Genomic DNA, 26,270 nt, shown 5'->3' with positions numbered 1-26,270 from the left:
ATTGAATCAGACTAGGTCCCAATCAAAAATTTTAAATAAATTACTTTCTGGATAATACGAAAAAGTGATTGCTTATCGCCAGTGAGATGGCAGTAGGGCCTATGGCCTTCTGTAGTGCTTTTCTTAAAGCTGACAGAAGAACCCAAAAGCCAACTTCTATTAAAAATGGCAAAACAAGGGCACCTGGGTGGCTCAGTTGTCTCCCCTGGGCTCAAGTTATGATCCCAGGGTCCTGGCATCTGCCTACACCACAAGCTCCCCACTGGGTGAGGAGTCTGCTTCTCCCTCTCCTTCTCCCTCTGCCCCTTCCCCTGCTCCTTCTTTCTCTCTCCCCCATGTGCGTGCGGGCGCTCTCGCTCTCATATAAATAAATAAAATCTTTAAAAAAAAGGGGGAAAACAAGTATGTCTACTGGTCACTGTTTTACTACTGGCCATAGCTCAACTCTCAAAATACATCTTACCACATGAATGAAGACTATTAAAAATACCAAACTATTAAAAATGCCAACTTTATCTATAGAACTAAAAAGACCCCAACAACTCTCCTCATTAGGAAATATCAGGAGATAAATGTGGGCCAGTAGAAAATGCACAGCCTCAAAAGTGGAGGAGGTTACTTTCCAAAAGCATCTTTTCAGGCAAGGCTATCATTAACTATACAACACAAGTGCCACCCGAGGCACTAAGATACAATACCATCAAAGGGAAATCACCTTGATATTTAAAAGTCAGAAAGGCAGTACAGAGTACAGAAATAAAAATCTGTTGGTAGAAGGCAGCCATGTAAGCTGATGTGAATTACCTTATGTGCGAGGAATTTACATAATCCTAGACCTAAGACACATTGTTCAGAGACTGAAAAATTTGTTGACCAAAATATTTTCTCCAATACAGTTATGAGGATCATACTTCTGCCACCATAGTATACGGGTGTCATAAGTTACTTATTAGCTGGATTTTCCTTAACATCGTCTGTCTCTCATCCAGGTTTTTTTTTTTTTTTAAAGATTTTATTTATTTACTTGACAGAGAGAGATCACAAGTAGGCAGAGAGGCAGGCAGAGAGAGAAGGGGAAGCAGGCTCCTTGCTGAGCAGAGAGCCCGAGGCGGGGCTCGATCCCAGAACCCTGAGATTATGACCCAAGCCGAAGGCAGAGGCTTAACCCACTGAGCCATCCAGGCGCCCTCTCTCATCCAGTTTTTAAGTTGGGTTCTTATAAAATTTGTTTTAATAACTTAGAGCTCCCCAATACCATCACAGAGCTGATACTTTACTATTACGTTGAACAATGTGAAATTGTCAATATTTTACCATCTTTGATTCAAAGAAGTCAATTTCAAAGAATGGCAATTTCAAGTGATATAAGCTAATACTTGATACCTCACAATCCTCTATCGCTACACCAGCAACATGCATTTAAAGAGAATAATCAAATGAGGCTTCCATCTGTGTGCACTTCGGTGACTATATATGATCTAAGGGGGCATTAAACGTGAAAGGCAGTAACTTTTCAAGCTTTCACATCCATCAAAAAAGCACATTATATCTATATATATCGATAGATACAGATAGATATCTAGATAGATATCTATCTATATCTCCTATATATAAATGTCCACAAAGGCAAATTCTACTTTGCAGCTACCCAAATTAACTTGACTGACAACCTATAGGTTCAGCACAATGATTTCTGGGCAATGAAAACAGCTTGAATGACACAATGCATAGAACCATAGAATACTGCTATACTTGAGAAGTGGTCACATCAATATTTTAGGACTCGTGCTCCCGCCCAGAAGTCCTCTCTTCCCAGAAGCAGAGTGGCCTGCTCCACTCACGCCAACTGCCGCGGGAAGCTCAGTCACGGAACCGACACTGGAGACGTTCTGAGCAGACTGTTCTGTAATGTGACGGCTGGTCAGACAAAGCAGAATTTTAAATGAGCTTGGGCTTAATACATTACCTTCTCTTGGTCTGAAATTCTTTTCTAGCGCTTAAAAGTCTGAAGAATTCTCCATCTGCCTATAGTGTTCCCCCTTTAAGCCGCTCAACCTGAAAACATCAGTAAATCCCCTGCTTGCCATTTTTATTTTTTTGTAACTCACAGAATGCTGTCCCAGTGAACAGACAACTGCAGCTAAAATGGATGGCACTGCAACATTTTACAACATACAACCGGACTGGGCTGACTTTTCTGTTTTGGAGAAAATACATTGTAATGTCCACTAGGTCTGAGGATAAGAGATTATAGGAACCATGTCTTCAGTCTGATAAAGTAGCTAGCAGCAAGCCCAGAAATCCATAGCAATTAAAAGGCAAATAAAAGTTAAATATAGAATTTGTACATCTATTGTACATTATAATCAAAGATCTGATCTTGTTAGCAAATCATTAATTATTCCTTATCACTAACATCCTCTACAGTTGTAGGTAAGTGATGGGACATTACTAGGCCATTGAAATGCAAATTTGGGGGCAAGAGTTACCAACCATCGTTATTTATCTGTAAATGTAAAATTGCCGTTAGTTGTGCTGACCACCCACAGGCATGGCTCAGGTCTCATTCTCTGTTTTAAACCTACTCCTTCCAACACTACAAGACTATATTGCCTAGACATCCGTAAGGCAATAAAGGTCCTCCTCAAAATGAAGAAACAAAAGAGAACAATTTCTTTATTGGTCTCATAGAACTTATAATAAATACTACAGTAACTCAAAAGTATCTACAGAGGACAAAATTACCTCATTATAAAGGACCAAGCAGAGAAGGAAACTTAAGCAATCTGACAGTTCTGACTGAGGAGACTGTATCTCTTAGAATTAGAATGATAAATGAGGACTTCTGGGCCAGTTTTCAATTTGTAGTAGCTCAGCTAAAAATCCACTGTCTGCCCCCACTGCTTCGTAATGCTTGAGTTGGACTCTGTAAATATTTCCCTTGCCAGCTTGTGGGAAATGTTCAGCTTCGTCACTGGAGGTCAACAGAGTGGTCCTGCAAGGGCAGAGACACTTCCCTCCATGTGAAAATGGCCGACTGCTCCTACAGTCTAGCTTGCCCTCCAGCAAGGCTGCTTCACAGCAGGGTCACCCCCCAGCCCTCCAGCAACATCAGGACCAGCTCCTATCTGCTGTGCCCACTGACCCGAAGCACTACCAGGCCACTTCCACCCAGGCCCACTGGCAAGTTTCTCCACCTCTCTCAGGCTAGATGCTTCCCTCTTGGAAGAAGTCTAATCTTGGGAGGAAAGTCCTTGGTCCCTTCATCATCTTTTCACCTCACCCCAGACGAGGTGGTAGCCACTATCTCCTGCTTGCTACCTGTAGTAGTTTACCACTTTCTACCAGAAAGCAATTAGTTATAATTTCCCTGCTCAGATAACTGGCATGGTTTCTGTCTCCTGTCTGATATATCTCCCTTCTTTCCCTTTAAGAATTATCAGGAATCAGTACCATACTACCTCAAAGTATCTGCTTTTACTGCTCTGCATGGAGACTATCATACAACTCCTATGGTCTTCAAATCAACAAGTCAGGAAATGACAGATGCTGGCAAGGATACGGAGAAAGAGGAACCCTCCTACACTGTTGGTGGGAATGCAAGCTGGTGCAGCCACTCTGGAAAACAGCATGGAGGTTCCTCAAAATGTTGAAAACAGAACTGCCCTATGACCCAGCAATTGCACTACTGGGTATTTACCCTAAAGATACAAACGTAGTGATCCAAAGGGGCACGTGCACCTGAATGTTTATAGCAGCAATGTCCACAATAGCCAAACTATGGAAAGAACCTAGATGTCCATCAACAGATGAATGGATCAAGAAGATGTGGTAAATATACACAATGGAATACTCTGCAGCCATCAAAAGAAATGAAATCTTGCCATTTGCGACAACATGGATGGAACTAGAGCGTATCATGCTTAGCGAAATAAGTCAAGCGGAAAAAGACAACTATCATATGATCTCCCTGATATGAGGAAGTGGTGATGCAACATGGGGGCTTAAGTGGGTAGGAGAAGAATAAATGAAACAAGATGGGATTGGGAGGGAGACAAACCATAAGTGACTCTTATTATTATTATTATTTTTTTATTTGACAGACGGAGATCACAAGCAGACAGAGAGGCAGGCAGAGAGAGAGAGGGAAGCAGGCTCCCGGCTGAGCAGAGAGCCCGATGTGGGGCTCGATCCCAGGACCCTGGGATCATGACCCGAGCCGAAGGCAGAGGCCTTAACCCACTGAGCCACCCAGGTGCCCCCATAAGTGACTCTTAATCTCACAAAACAAACTGAGAGTTGCTGGGGGGAGGGGGGTTGGGAGAAGGGGGGTGGGGTTATGGACATTGGGGAGGGTATGTGTTTTGGTGAGTGCTGTGAAGTGTGTAAACCTGGCGATTCACAGACCTGTACCCCTGGGGATAAAAATATATGTTTATAAAAAATAAAAAATTTAAAAAAAAAAGAAGGTTCTACTTCCTTTCTTCACACAATCTAGAAGTAGCACATTTAGACGCTATAAGAATTCTCCAAAATGTCTAGCCTGATTTAACCTATAGAAGACAAGATGAAATTTCTGATAACAACAAAAATTCATTAAAATGCCTAAATCAAAATGCCATTCACAAAACTGAACAATGTGTGTGTGTGTGTGTACACATATATTCACTGAGTTCAATTCACAGATCACTTACTAATCATGAAGTTAATTCTGTTTGCCGAAAGGAGAAAATCTGGAGGTTTGAGGGCATAACTCAGATAAACATCACTTAGGCACACACACTTTCAAACCTGAAAGCATATACTGAATTCTCGCACATTATTTCCCAATATAGTTGTTTCTCAATGTGTCAATACTTTGACAATGGAAATGAAACACTCGTTTATTTTTAGATGTTACATGATGATCAGAAATTGTTAAGACAAAATACATTTAATTATTACACATGAGGTTTGGTTCAAGACCAGTTTTGACAGCTAAAAATTTAGAATGTTTATTTTTCCATTTTTATTTTTTAATTTTAATTCCAATACGGTCACAGAGTTTTATATCAGTTTCATGTGCACTAGAATAATTTTTTTTTTTTAAGATTTTATTTATTTGACAGAGAGAGACATAGTGAGACAGGGAACACAGGCAGGGGCAGCAGGAAAGGGAAAAGCAGGCTTCCTGCTGAGCAGGGAGTCCCAGTGTGGAGCTTCATCCCAGGACCCTCGGATCACAACCCAAGCCAAGGCAGATGCTTACTGAATGAGCCACCCAGGCACCCATAGAATAATTTTTAATAGTAAAATAAAAAGTGATATTAATAAAAGAGGCATACTGTACTGGGGGCTCATTGCCATGGGCGGTCCTTCCTCAGCATAGGTTCAAGAAGCACAACGAATTGAACAGGCTCGAGTGGAAGAAAAACTTGTAAAACAAAAATTTCAGAAATATGGGGCACCTGGGTTGGGTGGCTCAGTGGGTTAACCTTCAGCTCAGGTCATGGTCTCAGTGTCCTGGGATGGAGCCAGGCATTGGGCTCTCTGCTCAGCAGGGAGCCTGCTTCCCTCTCTGTCTCTGCCTGCCTCTCTTCCTACTTGTTATCTCTCTTTCTGTGTCAAATAAATAAACAAAATCTTAAAAAAAATTTTTTTTTCCAAAACTTAAGGCTATACCTTAAAAGCACACCATTATATCTCTAATATAAGACCTTAAAAAGTTGACTGAGAATAGCATGAAAGATTTTTTTTTTCCTATGTCTAGCTATAAACAAAATTCAGAGTATGGAAATATTTACTCTGATATTTTCCTTCAAGTTAATTTCATATACTATCCCAGAGAAAAACACATCGAGCTAAACACTGAGTTCCAAGTAAGAAGCACTGAGATTTAATGGACATAGAGTAAAACTGAATATGAAAAAAATCTGCCATGCCTTCCAAAGCCCACCTGTTAATACAATGATACATGCTAAGAATTTCTAATCATTATGCTTTTATTTTTAAATCTATAAAGAAAACTGTACTAAACTTTCTACCCAAGGGTTGTATCACACACTCGGAAACTGGGGAGGGGAGGAGGGATGTTGAAAATGAAAGCCAGAGAAAAATTAAATTGCTATTTCCAATTCGGAACATCCTCAGCTAATTTAAAATACTGTATTACTTACACTGCTACAAAATATAAATCTATCTTTATACTACCACCTAGGAAGAACAGCTTCTTAAAAACTTCCTATTTTGAAATAATTTTTTAGACCGAGAGAAAAGGTGCATAAATAGGAAAGAGAATTCATCAATATCCTTCACCTAGCTATTCTCTAATGTCAACAACTCACAGAACCATAACGGAAGATAGTCAGAAGAAAGGCAGGCAGGGGCAAGTTCCATGAACATCCCATCCACCCCCACCTCCCCACCCAGGCCTCTGCCTCCACCCCCCCATCCATGTCCCTCCAAGAGGAAACTACCCTTAAAAGGAAAGACCTTATCACCTTGAAAGGAGACCTCCACCCTTTCCCATGTAAACAACTACCTGATAGATAGATGAGCACATGGACAAAAACCTGATTGGGTGACAGGTACATGGAGGGTTAATCAGATTAAAACCATCCACCAACAACCACATTAAAAACCCTAGACTTAGAAACTCCAACACTAACCCTCTCAGATCCCCTTCCTCTTCAGGAGCTTTGTACTGTCGCTCAGTAAGCTTTGTTTTGTTGCCCTCCCCACCCCCCGCATCCCCGGCCAGTCTACCTCATTCTTCCAAGCGGTGTGACCAAGAACCACAGGCACCAAAGGAAAAGAAATCCTGAAACAAGTGTATGATTACCGAAACGAGGAAATTCATATCGGGAGACACTACCGACTGAACTAGAGACCTTATCTGAATTTTGCTCATGTGCTTTTTCTGTTCCAGTACTGAGTTCAGGATCTCACACTGTATTTAGCTGTCATGGCTCTGTGGTCTCCTCCCATCTGTGACTGGCCTGTACAGTTGTCTTTATTACTTTGACACTTAGGATGAATGCTAGTCAGTCATTTTGTAGACTGTCTCTCAGCTGGGGTTTATCTGATCTTTTCTCACTATTACATTAAGGCTATTCATTTTTGGCCAGAAGACCATGCAAGTGCTGCTGAGTCCTTCTCAGTGTATCATATCAAGGTGAGTATCTTATTAGTGACCATATTAACTTTCACCATTTGGTTGAAGTAACCAATTACAGTGGAGTTCCAATTTCCCTTTGCAATTAAATATCTTGAGAGGACATAATTTAAGGCTGTGTTAATATACTGATTTTAGCATCCACCAGTGGACCTTGTCTGCAACAGTTATTACTATGGTCTTCGCCTAATGGAGATTTAGTATTTTCCTCATTACTTCTCTATCTATTAACTAAAATTCTTCTGCGAGAGGATCCTTTCTTGATCGAGTTACATTTGTATGGACTCACAGGTATTAATTTTGTTCTATGGGTTATAATCCCATAAAATGTATCATTTATTTCATTGCCCAAATTATTCGTTTTGGCTACTGAAAGCACCTACACATTGGAGCCCATGTTCTTATGACATGTCCCCGTCTATTTTGAGCCCTTTCTTAATTTTTGACATCAAAGATGTTTCAGGTTCAACTTGTACCTTCCCTGCTCCAGCCCTGGAACTAGCCACTTGTCCAAGGAGTCCTGGGTTCTTTTTATTAGAGAGTGGTATTTAAAAACTAGTATCAGAGCACTGGGTATACACACACGGTTACTGGGACGTCACTGCTCCCAGGGCCTTTCAGTGACCACAGCTAGGATTCTGTGTATGCATATTAACCAATATATATACACCTACCTCTATTTCCATATCTATCTTCATGCATACCAAAAACCATGAGTTCAATTGGTATCTCAAGATTCATTCTAGTATTTTTCCTAACTTGTAACTGGGAAAATCACTTTTATTACCTTGGTCACTGTTATCCTAGACTCTTGAATACATATTATTTAGCTCTAAATTGAGTGAAAATGTACATATTTATGTACCTTATTTTTTGGTTCAACATAAAGGTAAAGATCTGAATACATAAAAATTATAAATATTTGCTACTAAGAATCAAAAAATGTAAATAAAAAACTGAAAAATACCTGTAATATTCATAGTACAAAATAAAGAACTTTAGGCAAAAAATAACATGAGGGATGAGGATGAAGGATGGCCAAAATGGGTGGAGGGGGTCAAAATGTTCAAAATTCGAGCTATAAAAATAAGTCATGGTGATATGATGTACAGCATGTTGACTGTTGTTAATAATACTGTATTACTGGGCGCCTGGGTGGCTCAGTGGGTTAAGCCGCTGCCTTCGGCTCAGGTCATGATCTCAGGGTCCCGAGATCGAGGCCCGCATCGGGCTCTCTGCTCGGCGGGGAGTCTGCTTCCCTCTCTCTCTCTGCCTGCCTCTCCATCTACTTGTGATTTCTCTCTGTCAAATAAATAAATAAAATCTTTAAAAAAAAAAAATAATAATACTGTATTACCTATTTGAAAGTTGCTAAGAGAGTAGATCTTAAAAGTTCTCATCACAAGGAAAAAATAATTTAATAATTGTGTGTGATGTGTTAGACTTACTGTGATTATCACTTAGCAATATATACAAATATCAAATCATTATGATGAACACTGGAAACTAATATAATATTGTATGTCCATTATATCTCAGTTAAAAAAATACACAACAGAATAAGCAATTCATGAACTAAAAAATGATAAACATGTAAAAAGATAATCAATCTAAAAGGTTTAAAATGCAAATTAAAGTAACAATGGGTATCATTTCTTAGTAATCACTTTGGCAAACAAAAAAAATAATATCCTCAGAATTAAAGAGGTATAAAAACACAGCAGAAGAGTAATTGATACAACTTGATTGGAGGACACTATGGTAGAAGTATCCAGATGTAGAACAGGGATACAATTTTCACATGGGGATTTACTTCTAGGAAGTTAACCATAAAGTATAAACACATACAAACACACCCACAGAGGTGGTAACAGTAATGGGGTATCTCTAACAGTAAAAACTGGAAGCAAATTATACATTATAATGTTTCCGGGCATGACTGTCTTAAAGTTTAACCTGTCCAGGGTTCATTTAACTTACTAATCTGTAAATTTATGTTCTTTGGCAAATTTGGGAAAGTTTCCCCCATTACTTCCTCAAATATTTTTTCTACTCATTCTGTTTTCTTTTCCACTGAGATTCCTAAACGTCTCCATGAGAGCTTTTGAAATTAACCACAGAATAGTGCTGAGAGGAACTGAAGAAGGTATACATAGTGCAATATACTGCATTCACATATTGGAAGACAGTATTGTTAACATGTCAATTTTCCCCAAACTCATCTCTAGATTTAAGGCAATTGCAATCAAAATTCCCGTAGGTTTTCTGCTTTTTTAAACAAACCGACAAGTAGATTCTAAAATTTTTATCAAAGCACAAATAGACAAACGAATTTAACAACAGAAGAACTCAACTGGAGAATTTATGCTACCTAATTTCAGTACCTATACTCTAAAGCTAAAGCCATCAAGACAGTGTGGGAGTTCCAAATAAACATGGATCAATAAAAGAGGACAGAGAATGTAGAAGTAGACCTCCACATCTAGGATCAACTGACTTTCTAAAAAGGCACCTCAATGGGGACAAAAAAGAAAAATGCTTTCAGCAAATGTTGCTGTGTAAGGGGCTATTAGCCAGAGCGAGTCCATCCCGTTATGTTGCTGTGTAAGGGCCTATTAGCCAGAGCGAGTCCATCCCGTTAAACAGTGATTTTGTTGTTTCTACAATAAAACTTAAACTGTCCCTGTCCCCTTCCCCCACTCAGGGAACTTACTTAAAAACAAGTCCTGGAAACCAGTCCCAGGTAACAAAGCCCAAATACAAGGGTGGGTCAGGCCAGGTGGAGGTATCCCATCAGTGGGGGCGCATACTGTCTCCCTAGCTACCAAGGAGTATGGGCCCCGCCTTTTGGGCACCAATTCTGACCAAGGTGATAGGCTAGTTCAAATATCTACTATAAGGTAAACTGTAATTCAGTTGATTCAACTGGTCACTTATGTGTGACCTAGCATGACTGTGTAGCTTTCTCTGTGTGTCACAATCTCATTGGCTACCTCTGCATGGCCAGGCCCAACCACATGGCCTTTGCCCTTAAAAGCTAGTCTGCAAGGCAGAGAGAGGGCGCCTCTTTGCAAGAGACGGCCCTGGCAGGTCAGTTTGATTCTCGATGCTTGGCGCGAAATAAAGCTTTGCTTGACCTTCGCACTGTATCAGTCTCACTCCTTTGACCATGGACCCAATAGCTGGAGCAACTGAATTTATGTATATATGTCTTAAAAAACATTTTTAAGGGGCGCCTGGGTGGCTCAGTGGGTTAAGCCGCTGCCTTCGGCTCAGGTCATGATCTCGGGGTCCTGGGATCGAGTCCCGCATCCGGCTCTCTGCTCAGCAGGGAGCCTGCTTCCTCCTCTCTCTCTCTGCCTACTTGCAATCTCTCTCTGTCAAATAAATAAATAAAATCTTTAAAAAAAAAAAACAAAAAAAAAACATTTTTAAATATTTACTTCACATCATACTCAAAAATTAATTCAAACTACAGCATACATCTAAATGTAAAAGCTAAAACTGCCAGAAAAAAACACAGGGGGAAAAAAATCTTTGAAACTTTGGGGTAGGCTAATATTTCTTAGCATACAAAAAGCATGAACTATAAAATAATTGATAAACTGTACCTCAATGAAATAAGAGAACTGTGTTATCTGAAACACACTGGTAAGGTGAACTAAAGGCCATCTACAGAATAGGAGAGTACTCATTTCACAGGCGGAAAGGTTTCACACCTACTTTTCACAGGTGGAAAGGTTTCTCTACACAAAGTAAAGAGTAGACTCACAGGAGAGTAGACCAAATTGTTTTCCAAAGCTTACACCAATTTACACTCCACAGTAGGTATAAAAAACAGTCTATTTGCTCAAAATCGTCACCAAAATTTGATAATGTCAGACTAAGCTTTCTGTTTGGTAGGGAAGAAATGATAGTTCATTTTGCTTTTAATTTGCATTTACCTGATTACAAGGCTTGGCATCTTTTCATAGGTTTACTGGGCATTCTTACTTCCTCTCTGTGAAGTGCTTTTCCCTCTTTACCCATTTTTCTTCTCTGCATTTTTTTTTTTAAGAATATAAACATGTTTAAGAATCTTTTGTCAGTTACCTGTGCTATAAAGACCTTTCCCTCTTTGTGGCTCTACTCTTCACTTTTGTAAAGATATTTTTTACTATAGAAGTTCGTAATTTTAATGTAGTTGAATTATTAATCTTTCCTATTGTTTGGTTAGGCTGTCACCTGTTTACAGAATCATGCCCCATTCCAAGGTCATGTTTTCCTGTGTCATGATTTTAAGGTATTATGATTTTAGCATTCATATTTAACTATTTAAATCCACATAGTTTTGTGGGATATTTTTGTTTCTGTTTTGTTTTGTTTCGTTTTGGGATGATTGGCTATAATGGGCACTAGGGATATAATGTTATTATTTTATATTATATTATTTAATAATTTATTTTTCTTCTGTGGTAACTATACAAGTTATCAAAATTCCTATCCTTTATTTCACTGATCTACAATGCTAGATCTGTATAAAATCAAACTCTTCTGTCAATTTAGAAACACTTCTGTGCTATTCTGTTCTATAAGTAAGTCTTTTGGTCCGTTCTGCACCAAGATAAAGCCATATTAATTACTATAAATTTATAATAAATTTTGATATAAGGTAAAGGAAATCTCTCCACCCTGTTCTTTTTTACAGGGGTGCTGGCTTGGGGTGCCTGGGTGGTGCAGTCCATTAGGCCTCCAATTCTTGGTTTCAGCTCAGGTCATGATCCCCCAGTTGTAGGATTGAGCCTCACGTTGAACCCTGGAGCGGGCTCTGCAAGCTCAGCACAAAGTCTACTTGGGATTCTCTCTCCCTCTGTCTTTGCCCCACCCCTCTGCACAGGAATGCTCTCTGGATTGCTCTCTCTCATATAAGTAAGTAAATCTTAACAAAAGAAAAAAGAAATGTCCTGCCTTTTATTAGCTCATTGCTTTGTCTCAAAAATATGAGAATCAGCTTTAACTTCAGTAAAGAAAACAATAAAGACCCTGTTGGTATTTTGTTGGAATGGTACTGAATTTATAAAAATTGCCATTCCTCGGGCACCTGGGCGGCTCAGTTGGTTAAGCGTCAGGTTATGATCCCATGGTCCTGGGATGGAGCCCCACAGCAAGCTCCTTACTCAGTGGGGAGCCTGCTTCTCCCTTGGCCTGCTGTTCCCCCTGCTTGTGCTCTCTCTCTCTCTGAAAAATAAAATCTTAAAAAAAAAAAATTGCCATTCTTATTATTTTAAGTACTCCAATCCATAAAACTGTCTGTCTCCCTATTTATTTAGGTCTTTAAAAATGCTTTTTAATAAAATTAAATTTTTTTCTGTAAGTCTTGCATATTCTTTATGTTAATGCCTAGTTGTTTTATTATATTTTTACAGTCCTTCATAGGTTGACTTTTTCTATAATTTTATATTTCAAAGGCATATAAATTAGGATTAGAAGGGTTAATATTTATAAAGTCTAAAATAGTGACTAATATATATGTGTTTATTGAATAAAACAAAATAAATCAAATATTCCATTTATCTCTGGTATGTTAATTTTAGAGTAATTTCGACTAGCTATTAAAAGAATGATGTTGAGATTTTTTTATTGTGCTATGTGAGATTTACATATTAATTTGGGAATAACTGAGATATTCAACCATATGGAATTACCCATAGAGAACTACATATTCAAATTTTTATTTCCCTCAGTAAAATATTATAATTTCTTCCATATTTCTTAAATTTATTCTTAGCTATGGGACTTCCTTTAGATGCCATAATTATTGAGATTTTTTAATATTTTAATTTAAAATATAAATGTCTATGTATCATTTTCATTACACGAATATCCATTCACTAAAAAAGAATTCTTTTAAATAAACGAGTGCGTCTAGTAAATTTTTCTTATCCCCCAATTCCTTTAATTATTGGGTAAGTTGGGTATTTTCTGGCAACTACATTCTTTCTATGTTAACGCCTAACAGCAGTCTTACTCAGGTTGATTCGTTTTTCCCTCCTGGTTCTTACAGTCTTATGAGTTTGATGCGTCTTTCAAAAAATCATTACTTTCTACATTTTCTGTTTTGTTCACTGGTAGAAAACCTACTGATTTTTGAGTATTTGTCTTGCTGATTAGTCATCTGGATACCCCTGAGGGATAAGATCTACTTTTGGTTTTAAAAGCATTACTACCAGGTCACCTGGGTGGCTGTTAAATGTCTGTTAAATGTCTGACTTCCTCTCAGGTCATGATCTCAGGGATCCAGTCCTGCCCCACTGGGTCCTCCTCCTCTGACTCTGTGCTCAGCGGGGAGTCTGCCTGTCCTCTGCCCTACCCCCAACTCGTGTTCTTGATAAATAAAATCTTTTTTTTAAAGATTTTATTTATTTATTTGTCAGAGAGAGAGAGAGAATGAGCATAGGCAGATAGAGTGGCAGAGGGAGAAGCAGGCTCCCTGCGGAGCAAGGAGCCCTATGCGGGACTCGATCCCAGGATGCTGGGATCATGACCTGAGCCGAAGGTAGCCACTTAACTAACTGAGCCACCCAGGCGTCCCTCAAATAAATAAAATCTTAAAAAAAAAAAAAGAAAGAAAAAGAAAGTAAATAAAAGCATTACTACCACGTCTACTATGCTATAAAGCTACTATATAGGGGATAAGCGTAGCAGCTGGAAGGCTTGACAGTAACTGAGTGAAAAATGAAGTTAGTCAAGCAGGGTGAAAATAGTAAAGGTAGTTAAGAAGTAGCTGAATTTTTTATGTATTCTGAAAGTAGAGCCAGTAAAATTTCCTGAAGGATTCGATGTTTGTTTGTTTTGCAGAGTCTAGCCCTGTCTTTGACAGTTTCTCTTTGCAGATATGATTCTGAACTTCAACTTCTATATCACACGACAATCAGTACAGTGCTACTGTACTTTAAGTATTGTTAAGAGCCCAGGAAGCCACCACACCACGGCTATGGTGGAGAGCCCCAGGGTTCTGCAGAACATAATTTGATAAAGGAAACCATAAGGAAAGAACTTTACATTTATTGATTTCATACAAGCATTAAGGTCCTCTAGTGGCCTGGGTGGCACCAAGAAGTTCACCATCTCTTGCTTTGTGATCACAGAGGCCAAAGTGTAAAGCAGTAGCATAGACCTAGGCATCTCACCACTTAATAGAGTCCTAGAAATTGTGTTTTCTAAGGATATGGTAGGGAACCTACAAAAAAGTTCACAAAATGTTTCTGTTCACTTCTTACTGTTAAATGTTTTTGTTCACTTCTTCCTAAAAGGATTTTTTAAGGAGGTAGGGGCAAAGGTAGATAGAATCTTAAGGAGGTTCCACACCCAGCCCAGGCTTGATCTCACAAACCTGAGGAGAAATCAAGAATCTGATGCTTAACCAACTGAGCCACTCAGGTGCCCCTTACCAAAAGGCTTTGTAAGAGATCAAAACACCCACCACCTGCGCGCGCGCGCACGTGTGTGTGTGTGTGTGTGTGCGCACGCACATCCATTTTTTTTTTTTTTAAGTAATCTCTGAGCCCAACTTGGGGCTCAAACTCATGACCCCGGGATCAACAGTCACATACTCTACTGAGCCAGCCAAGAACCCCAAGTTCTGCAGCTTCTGAAGGATTAGATGGTCTCTATTGTCCCTTTCTGATATAAAATTATTTGAACTTACAGAATTAAATACATTAATATATTAATATGTTAAATGTAATTAAATACATTACAGTGACACTGTAGCACATGTGTATTAAGACATACAAATGTGAAAAAGAACATTCTGAAGAGTTATCAGAAAACTTCAGATTGGGCGCTCAGTCGTCAAGTGTCTGCCTTTGGCTTAGGTCATGATCCCAGGGTCCTGGGATCGAGTCCCACATTGGGCTCCTGGCTCAGCAGGTAGCCTGCTTCTCCCTCTCCCACTCCTCTTGCTTGTGTTTTCTCTCTCTCTCTGTTAAATAAATAAATAAACTCTTTAAAAAAAAAGAAAAAGAAAACTTCAGATCAAGGTTATTTGAAAACTAGAATGTTCTATGCAAAAAGAAAAAAGAGGGGTTGCCACTAGCAATATAATTCTAAGACTTGTCACTGAGTCTACTACTCAGGCAGCCCAGTGATAAGAAATTAAGGAAATTAAAAATCGAAATAAAATTGAAAATGAATTTAGGTAATTAATATATACATTAGATGGTTGGCCGAGTCTTATGCCAATGTCACATCACATTCTAGACGAAAAAATTGTCATAATGCCTATGTACTATATCTCTGTAAGGATATAGATCTCAAACTACCACAGATGTTACATGTAGCTACTGAAATGAATTCAACATAATACATGTCCACAAAGCTGGATATGTGTAGAGAATTTTATAGCAACAACTGCAGCCTGGTAAGTTGATATGACGTACCCATAAGAAAGGATGGTAGAAAGACACTCTGGAGATGCTCAGCTTCTACATATCAGAGTGATGAATCACTGACCTCTATCTCTGAAACTCATGCATTATATGCCAATTGACTGAATTTAAATAAAAAATAAAGATGGTTAGCTTCAAACACATGGCATGGCTGTGGACTCCTGGAGCCTATAGGAGCAGACAGAAAACTTGGTATAGAGCAATCAAAATAAGATAGTCAAGTTCACATGGCAGCAATAAGCACTCGAGAGTAATGATAATAAAGTAGTAATTTCATAGAGCCTGGTAATTTTGACAGAAGTGGCCTTAGAAATAACCTTTTCCCACTCACCTGTTTTACGGAAGAGGAATCTAAAACAAAGTAGTGAATTAACCAAAAAACAACAGCAAATTAAAGTTATTTTTAGACAACAAGGATGGGATTACATCACTGAACAGTCTATAATGCAAGTGCCAGATCTCAGTTAAAAAATGATAAAGCTGTTACACAACATAAATTATTTACAAGAAAAACAAAGGAGTAGTGAAAATTTCCATTTCATCTTAGTTTGCAGGTTGAAATAGGAAAGTGATAAGCGTAATAGAAACTTATCCCATTACAAATAATTACAAAAATACTCAGTGTTTTATTTAAACATGTACATAATAATGTAGCCAAAGTAAAGTCTATGTTTACAGAAATCCTCAAGGAAATAACAGACTTTACCACAAACAGAATTAGCATGTGTTGCAGAAAATAATTTCCTGGGCTTTAGGGGGAAAAGTGCCTCTGGATTCAAATCAGTTACAAGACAGATAATTTAAAGGAAGTTACTAATTTTTGTTAACAGTTCACTCATATAGAAAATGTTGATAGTAATACCTATCTGATAAGGTTCCTAAGAAGATTTTTTAAAGTAGTATATACACTACATATATATATATATATATATATATATATATATATATATATATATTTAAGATTTTATTTATTTGCCAGATAGAGACACAGTGAGAGAGGGGACACAAGCAGGGGGAGTGTGAGAGGGAGAAGCAGGCTCCCCACTGAGCAGAGAACCCAATGTGGGGCTCAATCCCAAGACCCGGGGACCATGACCCTAACCAAAGGCAGATACTCAACAACTGAGCCACCCAGGCGCCCCCTAAGAAGATTTTTTAAAGTAGCACATACACTATAAATGTCCCAGAAAAGAGCTGCTTCCTTTCCTTATTCTTCCACACACATTTCTTGTATCATTAACATGTACCAACATCTGGCTAAAACTTAAATGCCAGGCACTTTTCTAGATGCTTTGCATACACTCATTTACCTAACCCTCACAGTAACTCCCATGAGGAAGGTACTATTATTATTCCCATTTTTTAGTTAAAGAAACTGAGCCACCAAGCATTTAAGGCTACACAGCTACTGAATGGTAATGTCAAGATTCAACCCCAAGCAATCCGGGATAATGAAATTCCAATAAAAAAGCTGAACTACCTAAAGAATTAGCTCTGAGAGTGATAGAAATGTCATTTATTCACTCAGATTAGTTCCCATTATCTCTTCCATTTTAAACATAAAGAAAATTATAATATATATTGGGCATTAAAGTAGTTTAATGACCAGAACTACCACGGAGCACTCAATTTAAAATAACTAAAGGATTCCCTACTCTACTGGGTATCTCTACGCTGGTTACACATGAAAACTACGTGTGTAGTTTTAAAAATCAAATACCCCACTTCTTGCTTTTTGAATAAGAACTCCAGGGTATGGCTCATTTTAAAACACTCCACACAAGATTTTAGTGCACAGGCAGAGCAAAGAATTGCTTTTCTAAACACAGAAGGTGTGCTGGCAAGGCAAGACAACTGGCATCTGAAATCAGGACTATCTCAAAGGTAAAATTCCACATGAGAAGTGCAGATAAGAACATGAAATGCTGAGTCAGTGCAATGAGAAGAATCAATGAATGAGGTGGACAGTGGAGTAAGAACACAGGAAGGCAGGGGCGCCTGGGTGGCTCAGTGGGTTAAAACCTCTGCCTTCAACTCAGGTTATGATCTCAGGGTCACAGGATCGAGCCCCGTGTCGGGCTCTCTGCTTGGTGGGGAGCCTGCTTCCCTTCCTCTCTCTCTCTCTCTGCCTGCCTTTCTGCCTACTTGTGATCTCTGTCAAATAAATAAAATCTTTAAAAAAAAAAAAAAAACCACAGGAAGGCAGGATTAGCAGTGTCAGGGAGTCTGGGCTAGCAAGAGCAGGGAAAGCAAACACAAATGCAGCAGCTCCCCAACACAGTCTGGTGTCTTGTTTGTGAGCAGTGAAAATACCCATTTTTGTCATTCTTTATCCTCCTAAATGGCATTAATGCCTCCCACATCATTGTTGCTACTTTTATTCATTACGGGCAAATACCACTAGTTTTGTTATTAATTGCAATTCAGTGACTTTGTCCTAATCTTGAAACATTTGAGATTTGGCATAACTTTCTTACCTTAAAATTTAGGAAATAAATCTCTTACTTGCTTATAACATAAGACAACTATGTGAAATGGTGAAAATGCCCTGGTTTAAAGTTGCAAAATAGGTGTTCAAGTCCGTCCATTTCCGCCCCTCCACAACTGAAGTACTCACTCTGTTCCCAAGCTCGTGGGGTGTCAGTGACTGACAAGTTTCAGCTGAGTGTCTCTGTAGGATTTGTGCTAGGATGAGGAGGGCTGTCTCATCCAAGGTCACACCCCCTATCCAGGGCAGCAGGGTGAATGAACAACATTCTCCAGGGTGAATGAACAACATTCTCCAGGCTGAATGAACCAGGAATATGAATAATACAGGGATATGAAGGCTAAACCCTTTGCCCCAATTCAAGGACAACAACTGTGAAGGGCCATCCCCGTTTCAGAGTCTCCTGGGATAAGCTGAAGCTTTCTAAGCAAAGGAAATGCTATTCAATGTTTCCCTCTGCCCAGTCCTGCTTCTTTCACTCCCTAAAAGTACTGAGCTCAAGAATACTCCTGCACACAAATCTCAGAATCCACTGTCTAGGGAAATGACTTATGCTACTTGTCCAAAGTCAAAACGTTAATGAGAGATCACAATGGGATCTACTACAGATGTGGCAGCCTAATTCCACAATTATAAAATGAGGAAGAAGAGACCAAGTGAAAGAATGAACAGGGGTGCCCGGGGGGTGGAGTTGGTTAAAGCATCCAACTCTTGATTTCGGCTCAGGTCACGATCTCAGGATCATGAGATGGAGCCCCACGTCGGATTCTGCACTCAAGTTGGAGTCTGCTTGAGACTCTCTCCCTCTCTCTTTACCCCTCCCACTTGTGCTGTCTTTCTAAAATAAACAAATCTAAAAAAAAAAAAAAAGAAAAACGAAAGAAGCAAAAGACCTACAGGCAATTTTATAAATGTACCCCAAAATATCCTAACAGTGTCTCATTTGTGGATCAAAATAAAAATGAAGAGTGATCTCTACAGAAGTTGAGTTGAAATAAGAGAGTGTCCATGCCTACAAGAAGAGGAAACTGAGAAGGTCATGCAGGTGAATTTCCTGGGACGCCTCTCTGTTTCCCTTCAGACTGGGACGCTCTCTGTTTCACTTCAGAGGCAGACACTAGCTGGACGTTTTAAAAAGGGCTTTGAAGACAGAACAGTTCTGTCTTTTATTTTACACAAGAGGAAACTGCAACTCAGACCAAGGGTACACAGATAGAGTAGCCTAGACCAGGCTTTTTAAATTTCCAGAGTCCTTCCTTCAGTTTTGTCTTCAATGTGTGATTTTGACTTTTTATGTAAAGTGTACACTGCCACAAGAGATTCATAAGTACTCGAACAGAAGCATGAAATGCATTATAAAACTAAGCATGACTTTTGAATTAGGCATCATTGTCACTCTTCCCTCCTACCAAGGTGGATAACAGGGAATTGGCTACATTATAAGTATTCACAGAACAGAACGGCTTTACAAGGAAGGTTAGAATTCACTATCTATACCTCTAGCTACATTAGCAATTAACTTTCATCAAATATTGTATCTTAATGGTCTTATCTCAAAATGAGGATAATAATAATTATCTCATTCAATAGGATGCCAAAGAGACTAAATATTTAATGGTTGCAGTGCATTCTAAATGCCACATAAACAACACAGCAATACATATAGCAACTTCTAACAGGTTAACATCGTAGCAGGTTAACTGATCAAAAAGAGTCCAAGAAAGGCACAAGTACATTCAGACACCTGACTGAATTTAAACTGATTTAAACTGATAAATGTTTTAATTATTAAAATAAAATAGGGCAACCACAATAAATGAGGAAAATATCGAGGACATTTTACACATTTTAAACTGGTTCTAACAGGTACTGTATCATTTGTTTTTAATTTCTTTAAAAAATTTTTCAAGTAGGCTCCATGACACAGGGCTTGAACTCATAACCCTGAGATCAAAACCTGAGCTAAGAACAAGAGTCAGGCGCTTAACTGACTGAGCCACCCAGGGGCCCCATATCATTCATTTTAATTTTTATTATTTTACTTTTTTAAATCTTTTTCAAAGATTTATTTATTTATTTGAGAAAGAGCATGCACATGCGTGGGGGTGGGGAGAGGGAGTGAGTAAATCCTCAAGCAGACTCCTTGCCAAGCACAGAGCCTGATGAAGGGCTCTATCCCAGGACCCCAAGATAATGACATGAGCTAAAATAAATCAAGAGTCTGACACCCAACTGACTGAGCCACCCAGGTGTCCCTCATTCATTTTTATCTACCATTTCTCACTGACTGGAAACCTTACAGAAATCTTCTATTTCAATAAAATAATCATAAATATTATTTAATAAGAAGCATTAGCTTCTGCCCTTCCCACATCTAGCCCTTTATCCAAAATGTTCAAGGAACAAAATTGGCTCTAAAACATTTAAATATTTTCAATGTTTGGGTAAATTTTATTTATCCTGCTTGGGAGAGCTAAGGTGGCATCATGCAAAAGTCTCTTCATGCAGCAAATCCCAGTTTCTCTCCTGTCAGAAACAGGCTTTGGGATCTCTTTGTGTGTAGTTCAGCTCCCTGTTTCCTAACAAACCCAAAGAGCAGAACACTGACACCCTACTATTTTCTCATCAATTCCCAAGGCTTCTTTGAAAAATTTCTATTTCCATGCTGCCACAGCTTTTTTGATTCCTGTTTTTCTCCTAACCCATTTCCTCTTTTTCTAGTTACAGTAGATATAATTTGCAAGTAAAATTATTGCAGTTAAAAGAAAATTCATGAACATCAGAATGTATTTTTAATGGATGATGGATATCAAGTAGTTATGGTAAATATTCTATCGAATATATTTATCAGAACAGTATTTTATTTTTAACAGTCAATATTTACCCTCCAAATTACATCTTTTGCAAAGGTTTAAACTTACTCTTGGAAAGTTTTAGCTGTTAACATAAAAACTTGTGAGGTATCAGACTTTTCTTGATCTCCATTAGAGAGATGGTAAGAAAAAAAAAAAAAAGTCTGAAAGTTACCAGACTAAAAACAGGCCAAAGTTCCATTAACCTCTAGTATTCTAATGTTAGGACTCCGCATAAGAAGCTACACCCCTAAATCTCTGGGGTCTACATTGACATAGAGAGGTGAGCCTTTTGTAGAGTGGGTGAGATTTGAGTAGGGTTTCATGCATGAAAAGCAGGAACCTGCAGAACCTGAGTAAAGATAAAGATGCCAGAGGTGGGGGTGGTGCGCAGAGGGCAGGCCTGCTTCAAAGGAGAGCAGATGTACACATGTGGAAAATGCAAAGTCATGGACTTTCAGGTCCGAAGAAGCTTGAGTTCAAGTTGAGATTTGACTACATTTTGACTGAGCTACTTGGAAGAAGTTTTCATTTCTCTTTTAAAGGTCAAATGAGGGGATAGAAAACTCTTCTTAAAGTATGCAATAATAGCACAGGCAGTAAGCCCTTCTCAAGAAGAAGCCATTAACCAGTAGCAGTGTGTGGAACAGTCAAAGCTCCAGCTCTGGAACCAACAGACTGTGCTGAAACAAAAAACTGCCATTTCCAGAAGGTACCATCACAGCCAGGGTCACCACACCTCTCTGCACCCAGTTAGCCTTATGTGTCAAATAGAGATAACCAAGCTGCCTACTTTATATGGTCATTATGAAGATTAAGTAAGTAAAATCATACTCAAAGAATCAGTTATTTATTCCTGTTGGTGGTGGCTCTGTCATTACTACTCTCTGATTCTCAAATGTCAAATACGGATCAGGAGAATACCAACCACTAATACATGTTTGTGGTATTAAGAGTAAAAAAAGAGGAGCAGGGGCGGGGAAAGGCAGCTAAATCTGTACAAGGGTTTTAATAATAAAAGGTAATATGGCTCCATGACTTCAAAGCAAAAGTATGTGACAATGAGCCAATAAAGTGAAGTTTTCTGCTGTTATAAGTAGCAAAGTAACATATATATCTTTTTCCCTTGATAAAAGGCCCCAAATCCCAAAGCACACTGCCATTTGTTCTATAAAGAATACCTTGTGATACATTCAGTGGGACTACATTTGGTTCCATAATAACACAATTTGTTGGAATTACTTTACAATATGGTAGGAATATTCTGACCTTACCTAAAGAAGTTCCGACACTGAAGTACCAAAAGATGTTATAAAATACCCTTAACCTGTTACTAACATACCAACTACAGAATACAAGGTAGTGGTACCACACAAGCACTTTGAACTCCAATTGTAACTAAACCACCCCTGCTCCTGACTTTTCTAACCACATTCAGGACCTACCGCATATTTTTATAGAAATTATTTTAGAAACTGTGTTTGGGTTAAAATCTTTTTTTTTCCTTAGATTTTATTTATTTATTTGACTGACAGAGATCACAAGTAGGCAGAGAGGTAGCAGAGAAAGAAGGGGAAGCAGGCTCCCTGCTAAGCAGAGAGCTGATGGGCTGATCCCAGGATCCTGAGATCAAGACCTGAGCCAAAGGCGGGGGCTTAAGCCACTGAGCCACCCAGGAGCGCCCCGTTTAGGTTAAAATCTTGACCAAAATATGTGAACACAAAGATTCAGAAATGTGTTTTTTAAGAAAAGTATCTCCAGGAAAATCACGTTTTAAACTTTAAAAAGAAGTCTAAGTAACTACAACCAAAGGGTGATGTACCAAACAGATTATACTGCTTCCTGACTTCATGTCAACATTCTGTTGAAGCTAAAACCCAGAATATGAATTTTCTGAGGTTTTGTTATTAAAAAATTTGTATTGAAACTAATTATCAGCATTAGGAATTTTGTAACTTACAAGTATGTCTGGCAAGTGAGTAGTTGGATCCACCACTAGTCAAGCCAAATCCCTCAGGAATTTGACTAGAGCTTCGAGGTCTGGTCAACAATTTAGGAGGTTCAATTTCAGCACCAAATTCAGCTCCTATTACGCCTAGTAGAACAATAGCAGTAGCTTGCTTCCGTCTTTCCTCATAAGACGTGGAAATCTTTTTCATTTGTGGGATACTTGATAAGCAACCTGAAAACCAAAACATAAGTTAAAAAACATCAATACACAAGACATATGATAATAAAAAAATTTCGAGATTACTCTTTCAGGAAATAACGGTCTTTTCAACAAATGGCACTGAGGTGCCTGGTTATCCACCTGCAAAAGAGTGAACTAAGGCTTCCACCTTTCACTACACAAAAAATCAACACAAAATGGATTCACAGTACTAAATGTAAGAGCCAAAACATAAGAACTTGCAGAAGAAAACAGAGAGATGTACCTTCATGATCTTGGGGTAGGCAATGATTTCTTAGATATGATACAAAATGTACAAGTAATTTTATAATCTTTCTTTTTTTTTTTTTTAAAGATTTTATTTATTATTGGACAGAGAGAGAGATCACAAGGAGGCAGAGAGGCAGGCAGAGAGAGAGGAGGAAGCAGGCTCTCCGCCAAGCAGAGCGCCCGATGCGGGGCTCGATCCCAGCACCCTGGGATCATGACCTGAGCCGAAGGCAGAGGCTCAACCACTGAGCCACCCAGGCGCCCCAATTTTATAATCTTTCTTAATTGGATTTCATCAATATTACAAACTTTAACATTTAAAACAGAATCAAGAAAGTAAAGACAACACACAGACTCAGAGAAAATACTGTCAATTATATATCTATAAAGTATTATATCCAGAATAGATGAGAAACTCTTACAATAATAAAGCACAACTTTTAAAATGGGTAAACAATCATTTTTTATTTTTTATTAACATATAATGTATTATTAGCCCCAAGGGTACAGGTCTGTGAATTGCCAGGTTTACACACTTCACAGCAGTCACCATAGCACATACCTTCCCCAATGCCCATAACCCTACCACGCTCTCCCTACCCTCTTCCCCCTGGCAACCCTCAGTTTGTTCTATGAGATTAAGAGTCTCTTATGGTTTGTCTCCCTCCCAATCCCATTTTGTCTCATTTATTCCTTTCCTATCTCCTTAACCCCCCACATTGCCTCTCAACTTCCTCATATTAGGGAGATCATATGATAATTGTCTTTCTCTGATTGACTTATTTCACTCAGCATAATATCCTCTATTTCCATCCACATAATTGCAAATGGCAAGATTTCATTTCTTTTGATGGCTGCATAGTGATTCAATTGGATATATGCATACCACATCTTCTTTATCCATTCATCTGTTGATGGACATCTAGGTTCTTTCCATACTTTGGCTGTTGTGGACATTGCTGCTATAAACATTCAGGTGCACATGCCCCTTTGGATCACTATATTTGTATCTTTAGGGTAAATACCCAGTAGTGCGATGGCTGGGTCATAGGGCAGCTCATGTTTCAACTTTTTGAGGAACCTCCATTCTGTTTTCCAGAGTGGCTGTACCAGGTTGCATTCCCACCAACAATGTAGGAGGATTCCCTTTTCTCTGCATCCTCACCAGCATCTGTCATTTCCTGACTTGTTAATTTCAGCCATTCTGACTGGTATAAGGTGGTATCCCATTGTGGTTTTGATTTGTATTTCCCTGATGCTCAGTGACGTGGAGCACTTTTTGATGTGTCTGTTGGCCATTTGGATGTCTTCTTTGCAGAAATGTCTGTTCATGTCTTCTGCCCATTTCTTGATTGGATTATTTGTTCTTTGGGTGTTGAGTTCGATAAGTTCTTTATAGATTTTGGATACTAGTCCTTTATCTGATACGTCGTTTGTAAATATCTTCTCCCATTCTGTCAGTTGTCTTTTGGTTTTGTTAACTGTTTCCTTTGCTGTACAAAATCTTTTGTTCTTGATGAAGTCAAAATGGTTAAACAATTTGAACAGATATTTGATATACAATGATATACAAATGGCCAATATGCATACCAAAGATGCTTAAGATCACTGGTCTTTAGGAAAATGTAAATCAGAACCATAATGAGATACCACTTCACATCCACTAGAATGGCTGCAATAAAAGGGATTATAAAATGTACTGTCAACTATGAAGAGAAAATGATTGTTTTGCAGGTGGAAATGTAAAAAGATACAACTACTTTGGAAAACAGTTTGGCAGTTACTTACTCAGTTTGGCTTTCTATTTCTTCTTGAGTCATTTCTGACTGCTTGCAATTTTAAAGGAATTACCTATTTAATCTGAACTTTGAAATTTATGGATCTGAGATTATTTGCAGTATTCTCTATGATGAAAACATTTCAAAATGTATTTTTTTTTAAGATTTTATTTATTTACCAGAGAGAGAGAGGGGGAGAGAGCAAGCACAGGCAGACAGAATGGCAGGCAGAGGCAGAGTGAGAAACAGGCTCCCTGCTGAGCAAGGAGCCCGATGTGGGACTCGATCCCAGGACGCTGGGATCATGACCTGAGCCGAAGGCAGCTGCTTAACTAACTGAGCCACCCAAGCGTTTCAATGATGAAAATATTTCAAATGTATCATTCCTTCTAAGTATTATTTGTGCCTTTTCTAATATTACTTATTATGCTTTTCTTGATCAGTTTTGCTAGAAATATATATTTTAATAGATTTTCAAAAAATACTTTGTTGGGGTGCCTGGGTGGCTCAGTCGGTTGAGCATCCAACTCTCGGTTTCAGCTTAGGTCATGATCTCAGGGTCATAAGACACAGGTCAGGCTCCACGCTCAGTGGGGAATCTGCCTGAGATTCTCTCTCCCTCTACCCACATATGACACCCCCAATTTACACACTCTTTCTCTAAAATTAAAAAAAAAATTTTTTAAATACTCAGGTTTTGATCTTATTTCATTTCTATTTTACCAACTTCTGTTATTTTTATTATTTCTCCTTCTACTTTATATTTTCTATCAGTTTTTTTTTTTGTTTCTAGGTTTTATTTACTTACTTGTTTTTAAGTAAACTCTACAACCAACAGCCTTGAATTGACAACGCTGAGATCAAGAGCCAACACATTCCACCCACTAAGCCATCTGAGCACCCTTGTTTTGTTTCCAAGTACTCAGGATAAACACAACTCACTTATTTTCATAACCTATTAGGATTTACATTGCCAGTCACAGAGTTAAAATCCATTTTCCTCTCCTTTAATAAATGACTTCAATTTTACCTAAGTAGTGATATATTCACATTCTTTCGGGGTCCTTTCAAGAACCATAGCCTAGCGCCTGGCTTCAAGCTTTACTCATGATATATTTTAAGTCCTCTTT

General features: G+C 38.6%; 1 protein-coding gene across 4 annotated transcripts in view; it reads right to left on the bottom strand.

Annotated features, from left to right (window-relative positions):
• Positions 1 to 26,270, bottom strand: part of WDR7 (WD repeat domain 7) — a 365,672-nt gene that overhangs the window by 129,180 nt on the left and 210,222 nt on the right. For all 4 annotated transcript variants that reach the window (XM_004745540.3, XM_013052736.2, XM_004745543.3 and 1 more), the window contains one exon: positions 22,883 to 23,104. In XM_004745540.3, coding sequence (XP_004745597.2) covers positions 22,883 to 23,104 — 222 coding nt within the window. The remainder of the gene's footprint in view (positions 1 to 22,882; positions 23,105 to 26,270) is intronic.

Source organism: Mustela putorius, unplaced genomic scaffold (genome assembly GCF_011764305.1).
Source record: "Mustela putorius furo isolate JIRA1106 unplaced genomic scaffold, ASM1176430v1.1 tig00003858_pilon_pilon_pilon, whole genome shotgun sequence".
Taxonomy (NCBI): domain Eukaryota; kingdom Metazoa; phylum Chordata; class Mammalia; order Carnivora; family Mustelidae; genus Mustela; species Mustela putorius.
The sequence above is the reverse complement of the archived record's forward strand: the minus strand, read 5'-3'. Positions and strand labels throughout refer to the sequence as shown.